Here is a 21,148-nt window from a genome sequence, read left to right as displayed (position 1 = left end):
ATAGGGGTATGAGGTGTGGGGGTTCATTACTTGTTATTATGTTCTCCGAAAGTAAAATTATCTTCCTTGGTTTATCTGAAGAATTGTCTTGAAGGGTTTGTTCACTTGTGAGCATCATTTGACAGTTAAAAAGCTGAACAACATTGTACGTACTTTGTATTACTTATGGTTACAACCTGTGTTATGCTCCAGAGCTGTATTTACAATTCTGTTGGTTGTTAGTGGAAGCAAAAAAGCATTAAAATAGACACATTATAACAGCTAACCTATATTCTATAATGCGGGGGATGGTTAGTTTTACCTATATCATATCAGTGCACCGAGTCTCGACTAAAGGCTGCTTTATCCAAAAGGAAAATTACCAGAACAAGCTCTGAAGCCAGCAGAATTGTAAATGCAGCTCTAGAGTAAAGGTCATGCCTGGACGTAGTGATTTGACCAGCAGAATAGTGAGTACAGCTCTGGAGTATAATACAGGATGTAACTCAGAATCAGTACAGGATAAGTAATGTATGTACACAGTGACTCCACCAGCAGAATAGTGAGTGCAGCTCTGGAGTATAATACAGGATGTAACTCAGTATCAGTACAGGATAAGTAATGTAATGTATGTACACAGTGACTCCACCAGCAGAATAGTGAGTACAGCTCTGGAGTATAATACAGGATGTAACTCAGGATCAGTACAGGATAAGTAATGTAATGTATGTACACAGTGACTCCACCAGCAGAATAGTGAGTTCAGCTCTGGAGTATAATACAGGATGTAACTCAGGATTAGTACAAATAAGTCATGTATGTAAACAGTGACTGCAGCAGCAGAATAGTGAGTATTATATATACTGTAGGATACATCTGCTGCATCTTATTGCTCCATTTCTAACCCTTCCTTGTACCATTATCCCGTATAACGCTGACACCTCCATAATGCCCATATAATACATATCCTATAATCTGTTCTCAGGGTCTCTCCACATGGCTTCTCCTTATCTTCTATTCTTCTGCCCATGGAAGAGAAGTGCAGGTACCTGGTACAGAAGAGTGGGATGTCCGCCAAGTGTCCGGAGGTGATTGTCCATTCCAAGTGGACGCCACATTTCCACCACGTGTGAAGGTTCATATGAAGATCAACGGTGAGAGCTCTGCACAACTAATGACAGACAGCATCAAGAGCCGCTCAATGTCTCCATTGGAATACAGGTAAATATACAGGTGATCTATCTATCTATCTATCTATCTATCTATCTATCTATCTCATTCTGCCTATAGATAATTTCTGTAGGTAAATCTCTCCACGTCCAAGGCTGTATGGTCAGCCCTATACATTAAGTATACTTAGTGACGTCATCTCACAATTTCTTTATTTTCTCTATCTGCACGCTTATTTTTCCTTCATGCTACTAACCATACATGGAAAATATACAGTGAGCTTAGACCAAAGATTTTTGAAAAGCTTTAAAATAAAAATCACAATCGCTGTACACTACAAAGGGAATTTCCAGGTGTGAGCTTCATGTACCATAGACGCCTCCACTGAGGTCAGCTGACAACCACAATGGCTGCCCCTGCAAAGAGTATCATCTGCATTTAGTATTGTAAAAGCTATTTTGCTAATTTTGGCCTCTGATTTCTATCATCTTCTTCCTCCAGCTCCAACGTGGACAACCACAGATTCCCAGTGGTCATCAATGAGGCCAGATGTCTCCACGACGGCTGTTTGGACCCTGAGGGTCATGTGGACCTCAGCATGAACTCAGTCCCCATCAGACAGGAGATCCTGGTCCTGCGCCGTGAGATGAGAGGATGTGTCCACGTCTATAAGCTGGACAAGCAGCTAGTCACCGTGGGCTGCACCTGTGTCCGGCCCATCACCCAGTACCTCAGATAAGAGCCTCATGGGTCACCACTGTCTCAGTGGAAGCGTTACCCATCGACCAATCAGGGGACTGATAATGTGATTTTAGGAGTTAAAGCTGAATTCTGATTGGTTGCTGTTAAGGACAACTTATAAAAACCAGTGTAAGGAAAATAACTGTGGCCGACAGGAACCAATCAGATTTTATCTACTTACTTCTCTCCTGCCGACTGCAAAACATGAGCAATTTCCATAGGCTGCCATGGGCGACACTTCTAAAAAAGATATGTGCAGAACCGCGTTTTCTCAGTTTTATTATTTAAAATGTATTTATTGTTTTTATGGAAATATTCTTTATATTTATTTGACAATAATTATATTATTACATAAAATTATTGAAACAATGTAATCAGTCTATTGTTTTAATTAGCTGGAAAAGTGTACAGAAACTTGATGTTTTTTTATGGCTGTTAGAGGGTGTGAATACTTTTGTAATCACCTTATTTATTGCTCTAATAAATGTAAAATGAGAAAAAAACCAACCTTGTAGATCGGAATCCTACCATTGTGTGTATACAGCTCCCATGCAGACCTATGTGTCTCCAGCCTCCCGATCCTGTGTGCACCCATAGGAAAAAGTAACTGCCCTACTCAATACTTCTGACCTCCGTAACTTTTTTATATTTCTGTTTATGGGGCTGTGTGACGGCTTATTTTATTTCTTGATGCCATTTTGGATGTATGTCATTTTTTTCCCTTTTTATTCTGTTTCTTTTGGAAGCAAATCGACAAAAATGTTTATTTGACGATGTTTTTTCCAATACAATATTCACAGTGCGGGATAAATATTTTTAGAATTTAATTGTGCAGAGATTTTCAAACCGGGTGATACTCTTTATTTTTTTTTATTGATTATTTATAAATCTAAAATAGGGAAAAGGGGTGATTTTAGAAAACTTTTTGATACATTTTTAATACTTTTTTTTACCTTTTTAACCTTATTTTTAGCCCCCCTTAGAGGACTTTAGCATGTTATCATCAGATCGTTTCTACCATAGACTGTAATGGTTTACCATTTCAGTCTATTGGAAAATTGCTGTGTTTCTATTGAGCCCTGACTGAGGCAGGGCTCAATAGGAGCTGAACTATGGTATACTTGGGAATCTTCACAAAGACCCTGCATACCATAACAACGATTGGCTCCCACAGTCTCATCATTGGGGTTACTGGGAGCAGCCTGCTTCCTATAAATAACCATTCAAATACCATGGTCATATTTGACCACAACATCTGAGGGGTTAAATGCACCTGCCGGCTACGCCACTGCTCAGCTCCTGAGTGGGAACCATCTTTAAAGACCCAACTTCTGCCACACATGTACGATGAAAGGAGCCATTTGGATGTAAGTGATAAATTTGGTATGATTAGCGCAGGGCTTGAGTCCCATATTTATGACCACCAGCTAATATCTAGAGTATCCACTGTGTTCAGCACGGGCAACAGCCAGACGGGTTGGGAGTAACTCATTAAGGTCTTGGTAGGTTGTCACCAGGGGTGTACATAGAAATCATTCGGCCTCATAGCAAGAATCTGAATTGGGCCCCACTAACTCCTCCCACTACCCACCCCTGGCACATCCCACCACCTGCCCTGGCCCCTCCCCTGCCACACCCCATGTATAAATGACCTATTGAAACCATAACCTGCGACTCACACACTAGCCAATCAGCAGCAGGAGCTTTACACTCCTAAATGCTGATTGGACGATGCAGTGCGAGTGCCCAGCAGAAAGAGGAAGGATAATGAGCGGCAGGTGGGGCAATGCCCATCACCCATAGCAGCTGCGTGGTCTGCCTATATTGGTGGTACGCCACTGGTTGTCACCTGTATCTGGAGCCATGCTGACTGCAGTGCATCCCACAGTGGCTGGAGGTTGTGTGGGGGAGGATCCATAGAGCGAACACAATGATGGAGGTCGTCCCACAGATGCCATTGCTCAATTGGATTCAAGTCTGGGGAACTGTTTCTCTCCTGAGTCTGTTTCTTGCCTGAGTCGCCAACGTCCATCCATTCGATGAAACAGAAAAAGTGTCTCGTCGGAGGAGGCAATTCAATGACCAATTCCGATACTGCCGCAAAAACTGAAGCCTTTTCTGCCAGTGCAACTTCATTATCAGAGGTGCAATGACCGTCCGTCTGCCTCGGAGCTACATACACAGTAGGGTTCGCTAAACTGTTGCTTTAGACATGTGTCTGTTCGCCTCCTGTAGTGCGTTGGTCCGGCCCTTGCGCACCTTCGTAGTGGACAGTCACCTCTTACATCAATAGCACGTGGTGCTCCGCCGTTTCCACATCGCTTATTCACAATGCTGCCATTTGTCCACTCACGAAACACTTTCACCACAGCAGCAGAGAACAGTTCACACTGCGCAGTGTCAGAAAAACCGCCACCCGGGGCCTGAAAGCCAATAATTATCCCTTTTTATAATTTGCCCATGACAGCAATGAGGGATGTGTGTGCAGACCGCCTATCACACCTTATATACCCACCGAGCTATGTGATGTTTTATTATATGCCAATGAGCCTCTAGGAGCAATGGGGGCGTTATGGTTACACCTAGAGGCTCTGCTCTCTCTGCAACTGCCACACCCTATGCACTTTAAGAGAAATTAGGACCAGGTCTGAACCCATTTGCACTGCCTGGCCCTGTCAATCAAAGTGTAGGAGGCGCTGCAGTTGCAGAGAGAGCAGAGCCTCTAGGTGTAACGGTAACTCCCCCATTGCTCCTAGAGGCTCATTTGCATATATTAAAACATTATTTTTCTCAACAGTGCGGGCACATAAGAACATGAGACCAACACAGATGCCATTTAGCTGCCAAGCGCACATGGCAGTCTTTATTATCATACACTGCTCAAAAAAATAAAGGGAACACAAAAATAACACATCCTAGATCTGAGTTAATTAAATATTCTTTTGAAATACTTTGTTCTTTACATAGTTGAATGTGCTGACAACAAAATCACACAAAAATAAAAAAATGGAAATCAAATTTTTCAACCCATGGAGGTCTGGATTTGGAGTCACACTCAAAATTAAAGAGGACCTTTCACCGATTCTTACCCTATGAACTAACTATACAGACATGTAGAGCGGCGCCCGGGGATCTCACTGCACTTACTATTATCCCCGGGAGCCGCTCCGTTCTCCTGCTATGCCCTCCGGTATCTCCGCTCACTAAGTTATAGTAGGCGGAGATACCAGTCCCTAAGTTATGGTAGGCGGAGTCTGCCCTTGTTCTGCTCTAGCGCTGGCCAATCGCAGCGCAGAGCTCACAGCCTGGGAGGTTATTTTCTCCCATGCTGTGAGCTCTGCAATGCGATTGGCCAGCGCTACAGAAGAACAAGGGCAGACTCCGCCTACCATAACTTAGGGAGCGGAGATACCGGAGGGCATAGCAGAAGAACGGAGCGGTGCCCGGGGATAATAGTAAGTGCAGTGAGATCCCCGGGCGCCGCTCCACATGTCTGTATACTTAGTTCATAGGGTAAGAATCGGTGAAAGGTCCTCTTTAAAGTGGAAAAACACACTACAGGCTGATCCAACTTTGATGTAATGTCCTTAAAACAATTAAAAATGAGGCTCAGTAGTGTGTGTGGCCTCCACGTGCCTGTATGACCTCCCTACAACGCCTGTGCATGCTCCTGATAAGGTGGCGGACGGTCTCCCGAGGGATTGTCACGAAGGTGTCAAGAGCCACGTCTGACTCCGTTATAACCGGGGTCAGAAAGTCGCAGCGGGTGGCTGCACGCTCTATGTCTAAAAACAGTGTTGTTTCTTAATAGTAGCTTTCTGGGTTTGCCTTGCAATCCTTTTTGGCTCACTCAGGGATCCGTAGCTTCTCCTCCTCAGCTGTGTCTTGTCCAGCAATCCCAACCTCCTTATATTCCCATTAGAGTTGAGCGAACACCTGGATGTTCGGGTTCGAGAAGTTCGGCCGAACTTCCCGGAAATGTTCGGGTTCGGGATCCGAACCCGACCCGAACTTCGTCCCGAACCCGAACCCCATTGAAGTCAATGGGGACCCGAACTTTTCGGCACTAAAAAGGCTGTATAACAGCCCAGGAAAGAGCTAGAGGGCTGCAAAAGGCAGCAACATGTAGGTAAATCCCCTACAAACAAATGTGGATAGGGAAATAAATTAAAATAAAAAAAAAAAAAAAAAAAATTAACCAATATCAATTGGACAGAGGTCCCATAGCAGAGAATCTGGCTTCACGTCAGCAGAGAATCAGTCTCTTCATGCCATAGCAGAGAATCTGGCTTCATGTCAGCAGAGAATCAGTCTCTTCATGCCATAGCAGAGAATCTGGCTTCCTGTCAGCAGAGAATCAGTCTTCATGTCATAGCAGAGAATCAGGCTTCACGTCACCCACCACTGGAACAGGCCACTGTCACACATTTAGGCCCAGGCACCCAGGCAGAGGAGAGAGGTCCCGTAACAGAGAATCTGGCTTCATGTCAGCACAGAATCAGTCTTCATGTCATAGCAGAGAATCAGGCTTCACGTCACCCACCACTGGAACAGGCCACTGTCACATATTTAGGCCCAGGCAGCCAGGCAGAGGAGAGAGGTCCCGTAACAGAGAATCTGGCTTCATGTCAGCACAGAATCAGTCTTCATGTCATAGCAGAGAATCAGGCTTCACGTCACCCACCACTGGAACAGGCCACTGTCACATATTTAGGCCCCAGCACCCAGACAGAGGAGAGAGGTCCCGTAACAGAGAATATGGCTTCATGTCAGCACAGAATCAGTCTTCATGTCATAGCAGAGAATCAGGCTTCACGTCACCCACCACTGGAACAGGCCACTGTCACATATTTAGGCCCAGGCAGCCAGGCAGAGGAGAGAGGTCCTGTAACAGAGAATCTGGCTTCATGTCAGCAGAGAATCAGTCTTCATGTCATAGCAGAGAATCAGGCTTCACGTCACCCACCACTGGAACAGGCCACTGTCACATATTTAGGCCCAGGCAGAGGAGAGAGGTCCCGTAACAGAGAATCTGGCTTCATGTCAGCACAGAATCAGTCTTCATGTCATAGCAGAGAATCAGGCTTCACGTCACCCACCACTGGAACAGGCCACTGTCACATATTTAGGCCCAGGCACCCAGGCAGAGGAGAGAGGTCGCGTAACAGAGAATCTGGCTTCATGTCAGCACAGAATCAGTCTTCATGTCATAGCAGAGAATCAGGCTTCACGTCACCCACCACTGGAACAGGCCACTGTCACATATTTAGGCCCAGGCAGCCAGGCAGAGGAGAGAGGTCCCGTAACAGAGAATCTGGCTTCATGTCAGCACAGAATAAGTCTTCATGTCATAGCAGAGAATCAGGCTTCACGTCACCCACCACTGGAACAGGCCACTGTCACACATTTAGGCCCCGGCACCCAGACAGAGGAGAGGTTCATTCAACTTTGGGTTGCCCCGCAATATAATGGTAAAATGAAAATAAAAATAGGATTGAATGAGGAAGTGCCATGGAGTACAATAATATATTGTTAAGGGGAGGTAGTTAATGTCTAATCTGCACAAGGGATGGACAGGTCCTGTGGGATCCATGCCTGGTTCATTTTTATGAACGTCAGCTTGTCCACGTTGGCTGTAGACAGGCGGCTGCGTTTGTCTGTAATGACGCCCCCTGCCGTGCTGAATACACGTTCAGACCAAACGCTGGCCGCCGGGCAGGCCAGCACCTCCAAGGCATAAAAGGCTAGCTCTGGCCACGTGGACAATTTGGAGACCCAGAAGTTGAATGTGGCCGAACCATCAGTCAGTACGTGGAGGGGTGTGCACAGGTACTGTTCCACCATGTTAGTGAAATGTTGCCTCCTGCTAACACGTTACGTATCAGGTGGTGGTGCAGTTAGCTGTGGCGTGGTGACAAAACTTTTCCACATCTCTGCCATGCTAACCCTGCCCTCAGAGGAGCTGGCCGTGACACAGCTGCGTTGGCGACCTCTTGCTCCTCCTCTGCCTTCGCCTTGGGCTTCCACTTGTTCCCTTGTGACATTTGGGAATGCTCTCAGTAGCGCGTCTACCAACGTGCGCTTGTACTCGTGCATCTTCCTATCACGCTCCAGTGTAGGAAGTAAGGTGGGCACATTGTCTTTGTACCGGGGATCCAGCAGGGTGGCAACCCAGTAGTCCGCACACGTTAAAATGTGGGCAACTCTGCTGTCGTTGCGCAGGCACTGCAGCATGTAGTCGCTCATGTGTGCCAGGCTGCCCAGAGGTAAGGACAAGCTGTCCTCTGTGGGAGGCGTATCGTCATCGTCCTGTGTTTTCCCCCAGCCACGCACCAGTGATGGGCCCGAGCTGCTTTGGGTGCCACCCCGCTGTGAACATGCTTCATCCTCATCCTCCTCCACCTCCTCCTCATCCTCGTCCTACTCGTCCTCCAGTAGTAGGCCCTGTCTGGCCACATTTGTAGCTGGCCTCTGCTGTTGCAAAAAACCTCCCTCTGAGTCACTTCGAAGAGACTGGCCTGAAAGTGCTAAAAATGACCCCTCTTCCTCCTCTTCCTCCTGGGCCACCTCCTCTTCCATCATCGCCCTGTTTTCTCAAGGAGACATAGAAGTGGTATTGTACCGCTGATAACGGCGTCATCGCCACTGGCCATGTTGGTGGAGTACTCGAAACAGCGCAACAGGGCACACAGGTCTCGCATGGAGGCCCAGTCATTGGTGGTGAAGTGGGGCTGATCCGCAGTGCGACTGACCCGTGCGTGCTGCAGCTGAAACTCCACTATGGCCTGCTGCTGCTCGCACAGTCTGTCCAGCATGTGCAAGGTGGAGTTCCACCTGGTGGGCACGTCGCATATGAGGCGGTGAGCGGGAAGGCCGAAGTTACGCTGTAGCGCAGACAGGCGAGCAGCGGCAGGGTGTGAACGCCGGAAGCGCGAACAGATGGCCCGCACTTTATGCAGCAGCTCTGACATGTCGGGGTAGTTGCGAATGAACTTCTGCACCACCAAATTCAGCACATGCGCCAGGCAAGGGATGTGCGTCAAACCGGCTAGTCCCAGAGCTGCAACGAGATTTCGCCCATTATCGCACACCACCAGGCCGGGCTTGAGGCTCACCGGCAGCAACCACTCGTCGGTCTGTTGTTCTATACCCCGCCACAACTCCTGTGCGGTGTGGGGCCTGTCCCCCAAACATATGAGTTTCAGAACGGCCTGCTGACGTTTACCCCGGGCTGTGCTGAAGTTGGTGGTGAAGGTGTGTGGCTGACTGGATGAGCAGGTGGAAGAAGAGGAGGAGGAAGCTGAGTAGGAGGAGGAGGAGACAGGAGGCAAAGAATGTTGCCCTGCGATCCTTGGCGGCGGAAGGACGTGCGCCAAACAGCTCTCCGGCTGGGGCCCAGCCACCACTACATTTACCCAGTGTGCAGTTAGGGAGATATAGTGTCCCTGGCCGTGCTTACTGGTCCACGTATCTGTGGTTAGGTGGACCTTGCCACAGATGGCGTTGCGCAGTGCACACTTGATTTTATCGGACACTTGTTTGTGCAGGGAAGGAACGGCTCTCTTGGAGAAGTAGTGCCGGCTGGGAACAACATACTGTGGGACAGCAAGTGACATGAGCTGTTTGAAGCTGTGTGTGTCCACCAGTCTAAATGACAACATTTCATAGTCCAGTAGTTTAAAAATGCTGGCATTCAGGGCCAGGGATCGAGGGTGGCTAGGTGGGAATTTACGCTTTCTCTCAAATGTTTGTGAGATGGAGAGCTGAACGCTGCCGTGTGACATGGTTGAGATGCTTGGTGACACAGGTGGTGGTGTTGGTGGTACATCCCATGTTTGCTGGGCGGCAGGTGCCAACGTTCCTCCAGAGGCGGAGGAAGAGGCCGAGGCGGCGGCAGCAGCAGAAGAGGCCGAGGCGGCAGCAGCAGCAGAAGAGGTAGCAGGGGGAGCCTAAGTGACTTCTTTGTTTTTAAGATGTTTACTCCACTGCAGTTCATGCTTTGCATGCAGGTGCCTGGTCATGCAGGTTGTGCTAAGGTTCAGAATGTTAATGCCTCGCTTCAGGCTCTGATGGCACAGCGTGCAAACCACTCGGGTCTTGTCGTCAGCACATTGTTTAACCGCTTCACGTCCGCCCATAGGATATAAACGTCCTATGGGTGGACGTCTATCTCCTAATGCACGTTTTAAAATGTCTTTTCATTAACAGCAGCTGCACGCTAATCGTGCAGCTGCTGATCGGGTTGCCCGCTGTCAGTGACAGCAGGGCAACCCTAAGACAAGGCAGGGACAGTTCCCAGGTGTCCCTGCCTTCACGATCGCTGCAGACACAGCGCTCACCGAGCGCTGTGTCTGCAGAGCAGGAAGCGCTGTGCGCTTCCTGTTCCGGCCCGGCGGTCATGTAGCCGCCGGGACCGGAGAGTGCAGGGGCTGTGTGAGGTCTCTCAGAGACCTCGATCAGCCCTGCTGTGAGGCTGTACAGCGCTGGATTGCTGCTGTACAGCCTCTCTAGGGGTGTATTTGTCCTGTAACTGGGGCTACTATGTCAGCCCCAGTTACAGGAGAAATCAACTGTGAAAAAAAAATGAAAAAGTGAAGCAAATGTCCCCCAGAGGTCTTGTATGACCTTATGGGGGACGAAAAGTGTAAAATAAAATAAAAATAAAATAAAGGGTTGAAAAAATAAAATAAAAAAAAGTTTCACATGTAAAAAAAAAAAAATTCCCAAGTAAGGAATAAAAAAAAAATTAAAAATAGAAAAAATAAAATAAAATAGACATATTTAGTATTGCCGCGTCCGTAAAAACCAGCTCTATAAAAATATCACATGACCTAACCCCTCGGGTGAACACCGTAAAAAAAAAAAAAAAACTGTGTCAAAACAAGCAATTTTTGTCACCTTGCATCACAAAAGGTGCAACACCAAGTGATCAAAAACGCGTATGTCCCACAAAATAGTACCAATAAAACCGTCACCTCATCCCGCAAAATATGAGCCCCTACATAAGAAAATCTCTCAAAAAATAAAAAAAACTATAGCTCTCAGAACATGGACACATTAAAACATAATTTTTTGGTTTCAAAAATGCTATTATTGTGTAAAACTTTAATAAATGAGAAAAAGTATACATATTAGGTATCGCCACGTCCGTAACAATCTGCTCTATAAAAATGTCACTTGACTGAACCCCTCAGGTGAACGCTGTAAAAATAAATAAATAGAAACTGTGCTAAAAAAACCAATTTTTTGGTCACCTTGCCCCATAAAGTGTTATAATGAATGATCAAAAAATCATATGTACCCAAAAATAGTACTAATAAAACTGGCACCTTATCCCCTAGTTTCCAAAATGGGGTCACTTCTTGGGAGTTTCTACTGTAAGGGTGCATCAGGGGGCTTTAAATGGGACATGGCATCTAAAAACCATGTGGAGTTCCTTTTCTTCTGCGCCCTGCCGTGTGCCCATACAGCAGTTTATGACCACATGTGGGGTGTTTCTGTAAACCGCAGAATCTGGGTAATAAATATTGAGTTTTGTTTGGCTGTTAACCATCGATGTGTTAAAGAAAAAAATTGATTAAAATGGAAAATCTGCCAAAAAAGTGAAATTTAAAAATTTGATCTCCATTTTCTTTTAATTCTTGTGGAACGCCTAAAGGGTTAACAAAGTTTGTAAAATCGGTTTTGAATACCTTGAGGGGTGTAGTTTCTACAATGGGGTCATTTATGGGGGTATCCACTATGTAGGCCCCACAAAGTGACTTCATACCTGAACGTGTCCTTAAAAAGTGGGTTTTGGCAATTTTCTTAAAAATTTGAAGAATTGCTTCTAAACTTCTAAGCCTTCTAACGTCCTAAAAAAATAAAATGACATTTCCAAAATGATGCCAACATAAAGTAGACATATGGGGAATGTTAAATAATAAATATTTTATGAGGTATCACTTTCTGTTTTAAAAGCAGAGAAATTGAAATTTAGAAAATTGCGAATTTTTCTAATTTTTGGGTAAATTTGGGATTTTTTCATAAATAAAGGTGAAATATTTTGACTCAAATTTATGACTATCATGAAGTACAATGTGTCACGAGAAAATAATCTCTTGGATAAATAAAGGCGTTCCAAAGTTATTACCACATAAAGTGAGATATGTCAGTTTTGCAAAATTTGGCCTGGTCAGGAAGGGGGCAAAGGGCCCAGATGGGAAGTGGTTAAAGAAGTGCCATGCCAGGGAACTCCTTGAAGTTGCCTTTGGGGTGCTCGGTCCCAGATGGCGGCGGTCAGTAGCAGGCGGAGTCTCTTGGCGGCGGGTGTTCTGATTTTGCCCACTGCTCCCTCTTTTGCTACGCTGTTGGCTCGGTCTCACCACTGCCTCTTCCTCTGAACTGTGAAAGTCAGTGGCATGGGGGTGATGTGACAGACTGATGGGCTTGGTTTTCATGCGCCATCTGTGCGCTTTCTGCAGAAGACTGGGTGGGAGATAATGTGAACGTGCTGGATGCACTGTCGGCCACCCAATTGACTAATGCCTGTACCTGCTCAGGCCTTACCATCCTTAGAACGGCATTGGGCCCCACCAAATATCCCTGTAAATTCTGGCGGCTACTGGGACCTGAGGTAGTTGGTACACTAGGACGTGTGGCTGTGGCAGAACGGCCACGTCCTCTCCCAGCACCAGAGGGTCCACTAACACCACCACGACCATGTCCACGTCCGTGTCCCTTACTAGTTGTTTTCCTCATTGTTACCGTTCACCACAATAAGAAAAATATTATTCGGGCCAATGTATTGAATTAAAATTCAGGCCTTTTTTTACAGACACCTAACACTGTCTGGCTATCTATTTAGGTACCGTATTACACTAATACAGGGACACAAGTAATGACAGATTTGGTTGAATATAAATGTGAGGCCTATTTTTTATGCGCTGTGTGACAGATATACCTTTAATCACAGAATTAGACTTGTATCTGCACGGTAGCGTGTGTGTTAAGTTTTTCAGAATGACACTATCAGCACCTTGAATCTAAGATATCCTTTTTGGGATAGATTTAAAGTAGGCCTGATATAGCAGAAACTACTTATTTATGAGAATGGCAAATTTGGGAATAGTTTTTCAACCCAGAACAAAAACCGTGCTTTTACGGTCACTACAAATAATTTGACCAGCTAAAACAGTACAGATTTGGTTGAATATAAATGTGAGGCCTATTTTTTACGCTCTGTGTGACAGATATACCTTTAATCACAGAATTAGACTTGTATCTGCACGGTAGCGTGTGTGTTAAGTTTTTCAGAATGACACTATCAGCACCTTGAATCTAAGATATCCTTTTTGGGATAGATTTAAAGTAGGCCTGATATAGCAGAAACTACTAATTTTGAGAATGGCAAATTTGGGAATAGTTTTTCAACCCAGAACAAAAACCGTGCTTTTACGGTCACTACAAATAATTTGACCAGCTAAAACAGTACAGATTTGGTTGAATATAAATGTGAGGCCTATTTTTTACGCTCTGTGTGACAGATATACCTTTAATCACAGAATTAGACTTGTATCTGCACGGTAGCGTGTGTGTTAAGTTTTTCAGAATGACACTATCAGCACCTTGAATCTAAGATATCCTTTTTGGGATAGATTTAAAGTAGGCCTGATATAACAGAAACTACTAATTTTGAGAATCGCAAATTTGGGAATAGTTTTTCAACCCAGAACAAAAACCGTGCTTTTACGGTCACTAAATATAACTTGACCAGCTAAAACAGTACAGATTTGGTTGAATATAAATGTCAGGCCTATTTTTTACGCGCTGTGTGACAGATATACCTTTAATCACAGAATTAGACTTGTATCTGCACGGTAGCGTGTGTGTTAAGTTTTTCAGAATTACACTATCAGCACCTTGAATCTAAGATATCCTTTTTGGGATAGATTTAAAGTAGGCCTGATATAGCAGAAACTACTAATTTTGAGAATGGCAAATTTGGGAATAGTTTTTCAACCCAGAACAAAAACTGTGCTTTTACGGTCACTACAAATAATTTGACCAGCTAAAACAGTACAGATTTGGAGGAATAGAAATGTCAGGCCTATTTTTTAGGCGCTGGGTGACAGGCTCAACTTGCCCCTGATGTAGTATATGGCCAAAAAATAACCACACTATTGATGGTTAAATGCACTTGGGTGACACAGGCTCAGCCTGCACCTGATGTAGTATATGGCCAAAAAATAACCAGACTGTTGATGGTTAAATGCACTTGGGTGACACAGGCTCAGCCTGCACCTGATGTAGTATATGGCCAAAAAATATCCACACTGTTGATGGTTAAATGCACTTGGGTGACACAGGCTCAGCCTGCACCTGATGTAGGATACAGCACAAAATAACCACACTATTGATGGTTAAATGCACTTGGTGATAGCTTGTGCTGGCTCACCACAAGCCACAAAATGGCCGCCGATCACCCCAGAAAAAAGTGATATAAAAACGCTCTGGGCAGCCTAAAAAAAGTGAGCAATTCAATATCAGCACTTCAATGATCCACAGCTGGAGATAGATCACTGAATTAAGTCTTTTGGAGGAGTTAATCTGCCTAATCTCGCCCTAACGTCGCAGCAGCAACCTCTCCCTATGCTTGAATCAGCAGAGTGACGTGCAGCGCTACGTGACCCAAGCTTATATAGAGGCTGGGTCACATGCTGCACTGGCCAATCACAGCCATGCCAATAGTAGGCAAGGCTGTGATGGCCTCTTGGGGCAAGTAGTATGACACTTGTTGATTGGCTGCTTTGCAGCCTTTCAAAAAGCGCCAAGAAAGCGCCGAACCCGAACCCGAACCCGGACTTTTACGAAAATGTTCGAGTTCGGGTCCGTGTCACGGACACCCCTAAAATTGGTACGAACCCGAACTATACAGTTCGGGTTCGCTCATCCCTATTAGGGACCACTCCATAGAGGCGACCTTGACGTGGTGAGTGGCTTATAAATAGCCTCAGCCATCTTGGATTTAGCCATTTTCCAGTGTACTTAGTGCAGGGAGAGACATCAGCAGGCGCTAGGGACAGTGGCAGAAAAGACTTTAAATCTTTTATTTTGCTGTATAGAAGTTCAGGGAAAGGATAGAGAGGAATCATCCCACAGTATTGAAGCAGAACAGGGTTCAGTAGAGGAGGTTACAGCCTGGGTAATGGGGAACAATCCTATTACACCTTGCTGCACTGACTGGGGATCCGAATTGCCATTATACAGCTCTGTAATTCCAGCAAGCCGTTCTTGTTATTGGGATGCAAGTGCTGTTTGATACAACCATTAACAGGGTTTATTACAAGCAAAAATTTCTACATCTTATTTGCCCTTGTGCGGTGCAGTCATATGTTCTAAAGCCTTCTTTGGCGTGTATTAGTGGCAAAAAAAGGGCTTATTAGCCGTTGTGTGGTGAAGGGAGAAAATTACAGACTTTTTTGGGGTGTTTTAATTTCCTTTTTATTTATTTATTTATTTGATCTAACAGTATATCAGACAGAGAAGTGCCAGGCCCTGCACAGAGGAGTGGCAGAGGCCTAAATGTTTCTGGCGCAGGCACAGGTCGCAGCAGAGTAAGGGGGCGTGGTAGCAGGGGTCACAGCGAGATGCCTGAGCTCCCAGTGTCATCTAGCGGTCGTGTCTTGACCAGCAACCCAGAGGTTCTTGAATGGCTGACTCGGTCATCCACTTCGTCCCAAGTGATATCAGACACCCCCAGTCAACAGTTGATGGGTTCGTCAGACACAACCCTTAGTCGGCATGGCCCGGGAGCAGGTCCTGTGCCCTCACCTGTCTCTGTCCTTTTCTGTTTCCTAAGCAAGAGAAGTATTATATGCTGTGGCTCAGCTCCACTAAACAGCGAGAATGAGCTACTAGAGGACAGTCAGCAGCTACTGGCCAGCCAAGATGTGAAGGAGACATCCGCCGCTTCCTCCAGTAGGCGGGCAAGTAGTGATGAGGAGAGTGGCGTAGGAGCTGGTGTTGCGAGTGGTCAGGCTCCTGACCCAGAGACCGTTGAGGAGAACATCAGTGACGTGCAGACAGTACTCGATGATGATGTAGCTGATCGCACTTGGGAGCCAGGTGAATTAGAGGCTTCATCATCATTGGGAGAAGAGGGTGGCAGCTTGCCTGTGAGGCAGCAGTGGAGCCAGCAGGTCGCGGGCGTGGCCGGGAGTCAGCTGGGTGGCAGCAGTGGGAGGTCGGGAGCAAAACGTGCCTGGGGTAGACCACCCGCTTCGGAGGAGCCTACTTGCCTGGAAAGTAGTGGTGCAGGGGTTCACGGAAGCAGCGGCGGTAGCAGTCAGTCATTGCAGAGTTTTGGGGGTAAAATCACCTACTCGGCAGTGTGGCAGTCTTTTGTTAAGCTGCCGGAGGAGGCCAACATGGCCATTTATAGAATCTGTGAACAGAAGGTGAAGCGTGGCCCACTGGGTGAATGTGGTTTCTGCACAGCCTCACCAGCAACTTGGCCAGGTGACGCCGCTTCTGCCTCCATGTTCTCACGCCATTGGTCCTGCGACAATGTCCGCCTCTGCCTTCTCATCCTCCACCATGTCCTCGGCCTCCACTGTAGGGACAATTCACAGTGCCCCTCCAGCATACCACATGTGCAGGGCATGGTGGTGTCACGCTGTTCTGCACCTCATTTGCCTGGGCAAACAGAGTCACAGGAACTGCTCCATGTCCTTCACCAAGAAATCAAATCCTGGCTTTCTCCGCGACAACTCAAAATCGGAACCAAAGGGAAGAACATGGTGTCGGCACTGCGTCAAGGAGGACTGAGCCATGCACCCTGAATGGCACACATATTCAATCTGGTTGTCAAGCGGTTCCTGAAGTCTTCCACCCATCTGCAAGACATCCTAAAAATGGCCAGGAAACTTTGCATGCACTTCAGCCATTCTGACACCGCAAAGCACGCCATCCTTGAGCTGCAGTGGCAGAACGGGATCCCCCAACATAGGCTGATATGCGACGTTTCCACCCATTGGAATTCCACCCTCCATATGTTGGACTGACTATATGAACAGAGAAAGGTCATAAACTATTTCTTGATGATCCAAGCGGACAGGATTAGTCCCCTGTGTAACTTTGATGTCAGCCAGTGGCAGCTCATGAGTGACACCTGCCATTTGCTCAAGCCCTTTGAGGAGGCCACGTTATTTGTCAGTCGCCAGGACTACAGGATGAACAATGTCATTCCACTGCTTCATGTCCTGGAACAGATGCTGGTAAATCTGTCTGGTCAGGGGACTGGAGACATGGCGCCTAGATCTCATGGCCACATGAGCCCTGTGGGGGCTGAACTGGAGGAGGACATTGGAGCACAAGCAATGTGTAGCGAAATGGGTGGTTTTTCTACACAGGTGACAGGATAGGAGGAGCAGGAGCAGCCAGAGGAGCTACAGGGCGATGAGGCAGAGAACCCAGACACACTGTGGCAGTATGCAGTGGAGATGGAGGCAGGGAGTCCCTCCGAGTTACTTGCACAAATGGCCCGATGCATGCTCACTTGCTTGCGTAGTGACAGCCTAATTGTCAGCATTTGGCAGAGCGATGACTTGTTGGTCAGTAATCCATCAGTATTGCTAAAGCAAAAATGTGTCAATGTGTCACTATGTGACCTCCTGATCCTGCTTTCACCTCCACACTTTCATTGTGCCACTCTGTGGCCTCCTCTTGATGCTGCTGCCCCCTCCAGTCTCTGTCATTGGGCCACTTTACTGCTTCCACATCACCACTATGTCATATAGAATTGGCTTATGATTTGGTAGCCAAATACAGGAGTGGGTACAAAACACAGAAGACATGCAAATATTCCATTCATCTCTGTTTTGGATCCACTCCTGTTTTTTTTTTTGCTTTAGCAATACTGATGGATTACTGACCAAATGCTGACCGAGTGAAGGCGGATGCTCCAAAGACAGGATCCATTTTTTGGGGGTTATTGTTCTGGCAGATGAGAGGAAGGGCAAAATAATCAGTGACGTCAACACACACTGCTGACACCCTCTCCACTCTGTCAGGGGGCTCTACGTCTATACGCTTTTTAATAGAACAGGTTCTGTAGAAATCTATGTGGAATCTGTGAATTGTTGTAAAAGGAGTGCGGTCTTTCACGCTATAGTAGAATCTTGGGCCTCTGCACGGTTATTTATACCTGCCGCTAACATTGACCTGTAAGGCTGAATTCATACTTGAGTTATTTGGTCAGTTTTGGCCCCGTAACTGCCCAAATAAGTGAAGTGTTCAGTGATTCTAAGAGTGACGCCTGTCATCTACATGTCATACTGACTCACAGTATTGTTTCTTTACCACAGCAGACTCCCTATGCGTGTTACTGCAAGGCACAGTGTTCTACGCCACTATAAAGGCTCTCTGCAGCTTGGAAATAGCCGTTTTTTAACGCGATTCGCCACTAATAAATTCAGATCGAACCAAAAAAAAATCTGAAAATTTGGCGAACCGGTTGAATCGAATTTTTTATAAATTCGCTCATCTCTAATAACAATAATCAGTTTGTAGTACCCCCAGGTATGGGGTACTACACCCTAAACTGCAGGGACAGGGTAGTATAATGTGCAGTAATTTATCATTCAGCCTCCTATATCCCTCAGCTATATAAATCACCATATGGCAAATAATACAGGACGTAACTGGGCAATGAAAGGAGGACACTAATAACAGAGGCTTATAACAACTGTGAAGGAGTTACATGGACGAGATGGAAGAAACTGCTGACGAGGAGAGACTCTATAAATCATCTTCAGGATTCTGTGGCCTGAGATGTTTAAAACTTACCTTTTGACTGTGTACCACTAAAAATATATCACCTCTCTATATATATATCACCCCTACAGTTCAAAAAAACAAGGTGGTGGCAGCAGTATGTTATCTGTATCATGCACTGGAAGACTTGTAATGATAAAGGGCATAGCAAGTTTAGTGGAATACATGGAAATCTTGGGGGGAAGCCTGCTACAGTCTATAAAACAACAACAGCTTGTTAGCAGATGTATATTCCAACAAAACAGAAACTGCAAACATAAAGCCAAAGCTACATGGGACTGTCTAAAAAACAAACCTGTTAATGGCCTGGGGTGGCCAAATCAATCCAATAGAGAAGATATGGCTGAACTTGAACTTTGAATGAAAAACGTTGAACATTGAAGGGTCCATCAAGACCTACAGAAGATAAATATATGTAGAGACAAGCCTGTAATTATAGCTTCTTCTACATGCAGGCTCAAAGTGGGTGAATACTTATGCCATCTGTGTTGAATAATTTTAACAAATGAAGATCATCTTAGAAAGAGACCAAGGTGTCCACCAAAGTCTTTGTTTATGTGTTCAGGGACCACCTTCTCCTTATTATATTTAGTTGTAAACCAGGCACAAAGTGCATAGAAGGTGGGACCAGTAAAAGGGTGAAGAGCAATGAAAAAAAATTACACCATATCTAATAAGATGTTTAGGCCTGGGGTGCACAACATACACTCCATGGGATGGATCTGCACAAAGCCCTTAATGCAGCCCCCAACCACCTGGACTTGTGCTTGTCTGTGTCCTAATGATTCCGAAAGACGTGAAAATGTGAAAATAGGTGTCAAGCCTCAATCGTCCATTTCTTTTTATTCCATATCCACATGGTTGGAATTTTTGTTTTTTGGGGATTGTTCAATCTAATTAGACCAGTATTTAGGTGATCAGTACACCAATACACAGGGTAGGGCAACAATTTATCTGTGAGCGATAACGTGAAATTGAGCATCAGGCCTTGCCCTTAATGTGATATTAAGGTTCAGGCCTCAATCATTCTCTTCTGTTTATTTCCATACGGTTTGAATTTCATATTTTTTTTTTTGTGGGTTCAATTTAATTAAATCAGCATATAGGTAATCAGTACACCAATACACAGGGTAGGGCAACAATTTACCTGTGAGTGATAACTTGATAGTAAGGGTCAGGCCTCAATCATCCATTTCCATTTATTTTATTTCCACATTGTTGTAATTTCATATTATTATTTTTTTGGTGGGTTCAATTTAATTAAACCAGCATATAGGTGATTAGTACACCAATACACAGGATAGGGCAACAATTTATCTGTGAGTGATAACGTGAAATTGAGTGTCAGGCCTGGCATCCGTTTTCGTTTATTTAATATCCACATGGTTGGAATTGTATTTTTTGGGGGTTGTTCGATTTAATAAAAAAAGCATATAGGTGATCGGCACAGCAAAACACTGAGTAGCGCACAAAAGAATCTGTGAGTGATAACCAATTTAGGCCTAGTTTCAAATCCATTTCCCTTTATTTCTGTCTCTACACGTTTCCAATTATTTTTTTGCAGGGGTTATTGATCAATACACCAGTACACAGGGTATTGCCCAAAATTATCTATGAGTGATAACAAATTTAGGCCTAAATCCGTTTGCACTTATATCTGTCTCCACACGTTTCCAATAAAAAAAAGATTTGGGGGGGTTTAAATTATTAAAATCAACATATATATGATTACTACAACAATACACAGGATAGCACACAATATTATCTGAGAGGCCCAAATATGTCAAGGCTACAGAAGGTTTCCAAACAAAAGATCCAGAGCCAGAATGTGGGTAATAGCAGCACCAGCTATCCAGCCAGAAGTGGTAGTAGTAGTAGTAGGCTGCAACAGTCCCAGGCTTCGGAAAGGCCCAAGTACTCCGCTCAACATTATTGTTGAGGAGAAAGTGGATGAGATTGTGGATTGGATGGCTCAGTCCTCCTCTCAGTCTCAGCAGAATGACGTGGAGGTGACTTTTGGAGTTCAACATTGTTCTGTGGAGCCAGGAGTTCCACCTGCTCCTGCTCCTTGCAGCTTCAGAGAAGGTTTTCAGTGGAGCCCTCTCAGTCTTTACTGCCCCTTCCTAGTGGGACGCTTTCTTTTCTCCAAAGAAGTGCCAAGAAAACCTTACCACACCCTATGGCAGATAGTCAAGAGGGTCTCCCTGTTGATGACTTGTGTGAGAGCTGTCACCGTTTGAGCTGCCCTGAGGAGGAGGTTGGGGACCCCATGCATAGCTGTGTTGATGGTGGTGTTAATACCTGTATCCACGGCATTGGCGGTGGGAGCAGCGACAGTGGCAGTCGGGGAATACGCACAGCAGGAGAGGGGTGCCCAGGAGTCCACCATGATATCTCACAGTCTGATAAAAGCGGGAGGGAGGATGAGGACTTCAATGATGGC

The 21,148-nt window shown here is 45.6% G+C and overlaps 1 protein-coding gene across 1 annotated transcript; it reads left to right on the top strand.

The window, feature by feature from the left end:
- The first annotated feature begins 278 nt into the window (after positions 1-278).
- LOC120998954 (interleukin-17A-like) lies at positions 279-1,888 on the top strand. Its single transcript, XM_040429830.1, has 3 exons — positions 279-290; positions 965-1,200; positions 1,651-1,888. The coding sequence occupies exons 1-3, from the start codon at positions 279-281 to the stop codon at positions 1,886-1,888; spliced, it is 486 nt and encodes a 161-aa protein (XP_040285764.1).
- The last annotated feature ends 19,260 nt before the right edge of the window (positions 1,889-21,148 follow it).

The sequence above is a fragment of the Bufo bufo genome, chromosome 4, assembly GCF_905171765.1.
Source record: "Bufo bufo chromosome 4, aBufBuf1.1, whole genome shotgun sequence".
Taxonomy (NCBI): Eukaryota; Metazoa; Chordata; class Amphibia; order Anura; family Bufonidae; genus Bufo; species Bufo bufo.
This window is presented reverse-complemented; position numbering and strand designations above follow the sequence as displayed.

Coding starts and splice junctions, on each gene's coding strand:
- LOC120998954 (XM_040429830.1), top strand. Junction 1,201..1,650: donor ATGTCTCCATTGGAATACAG/GTAAATATACAG, acceptor TTCTTCCTCCAG/CTCCAACGTGGACAACCACA.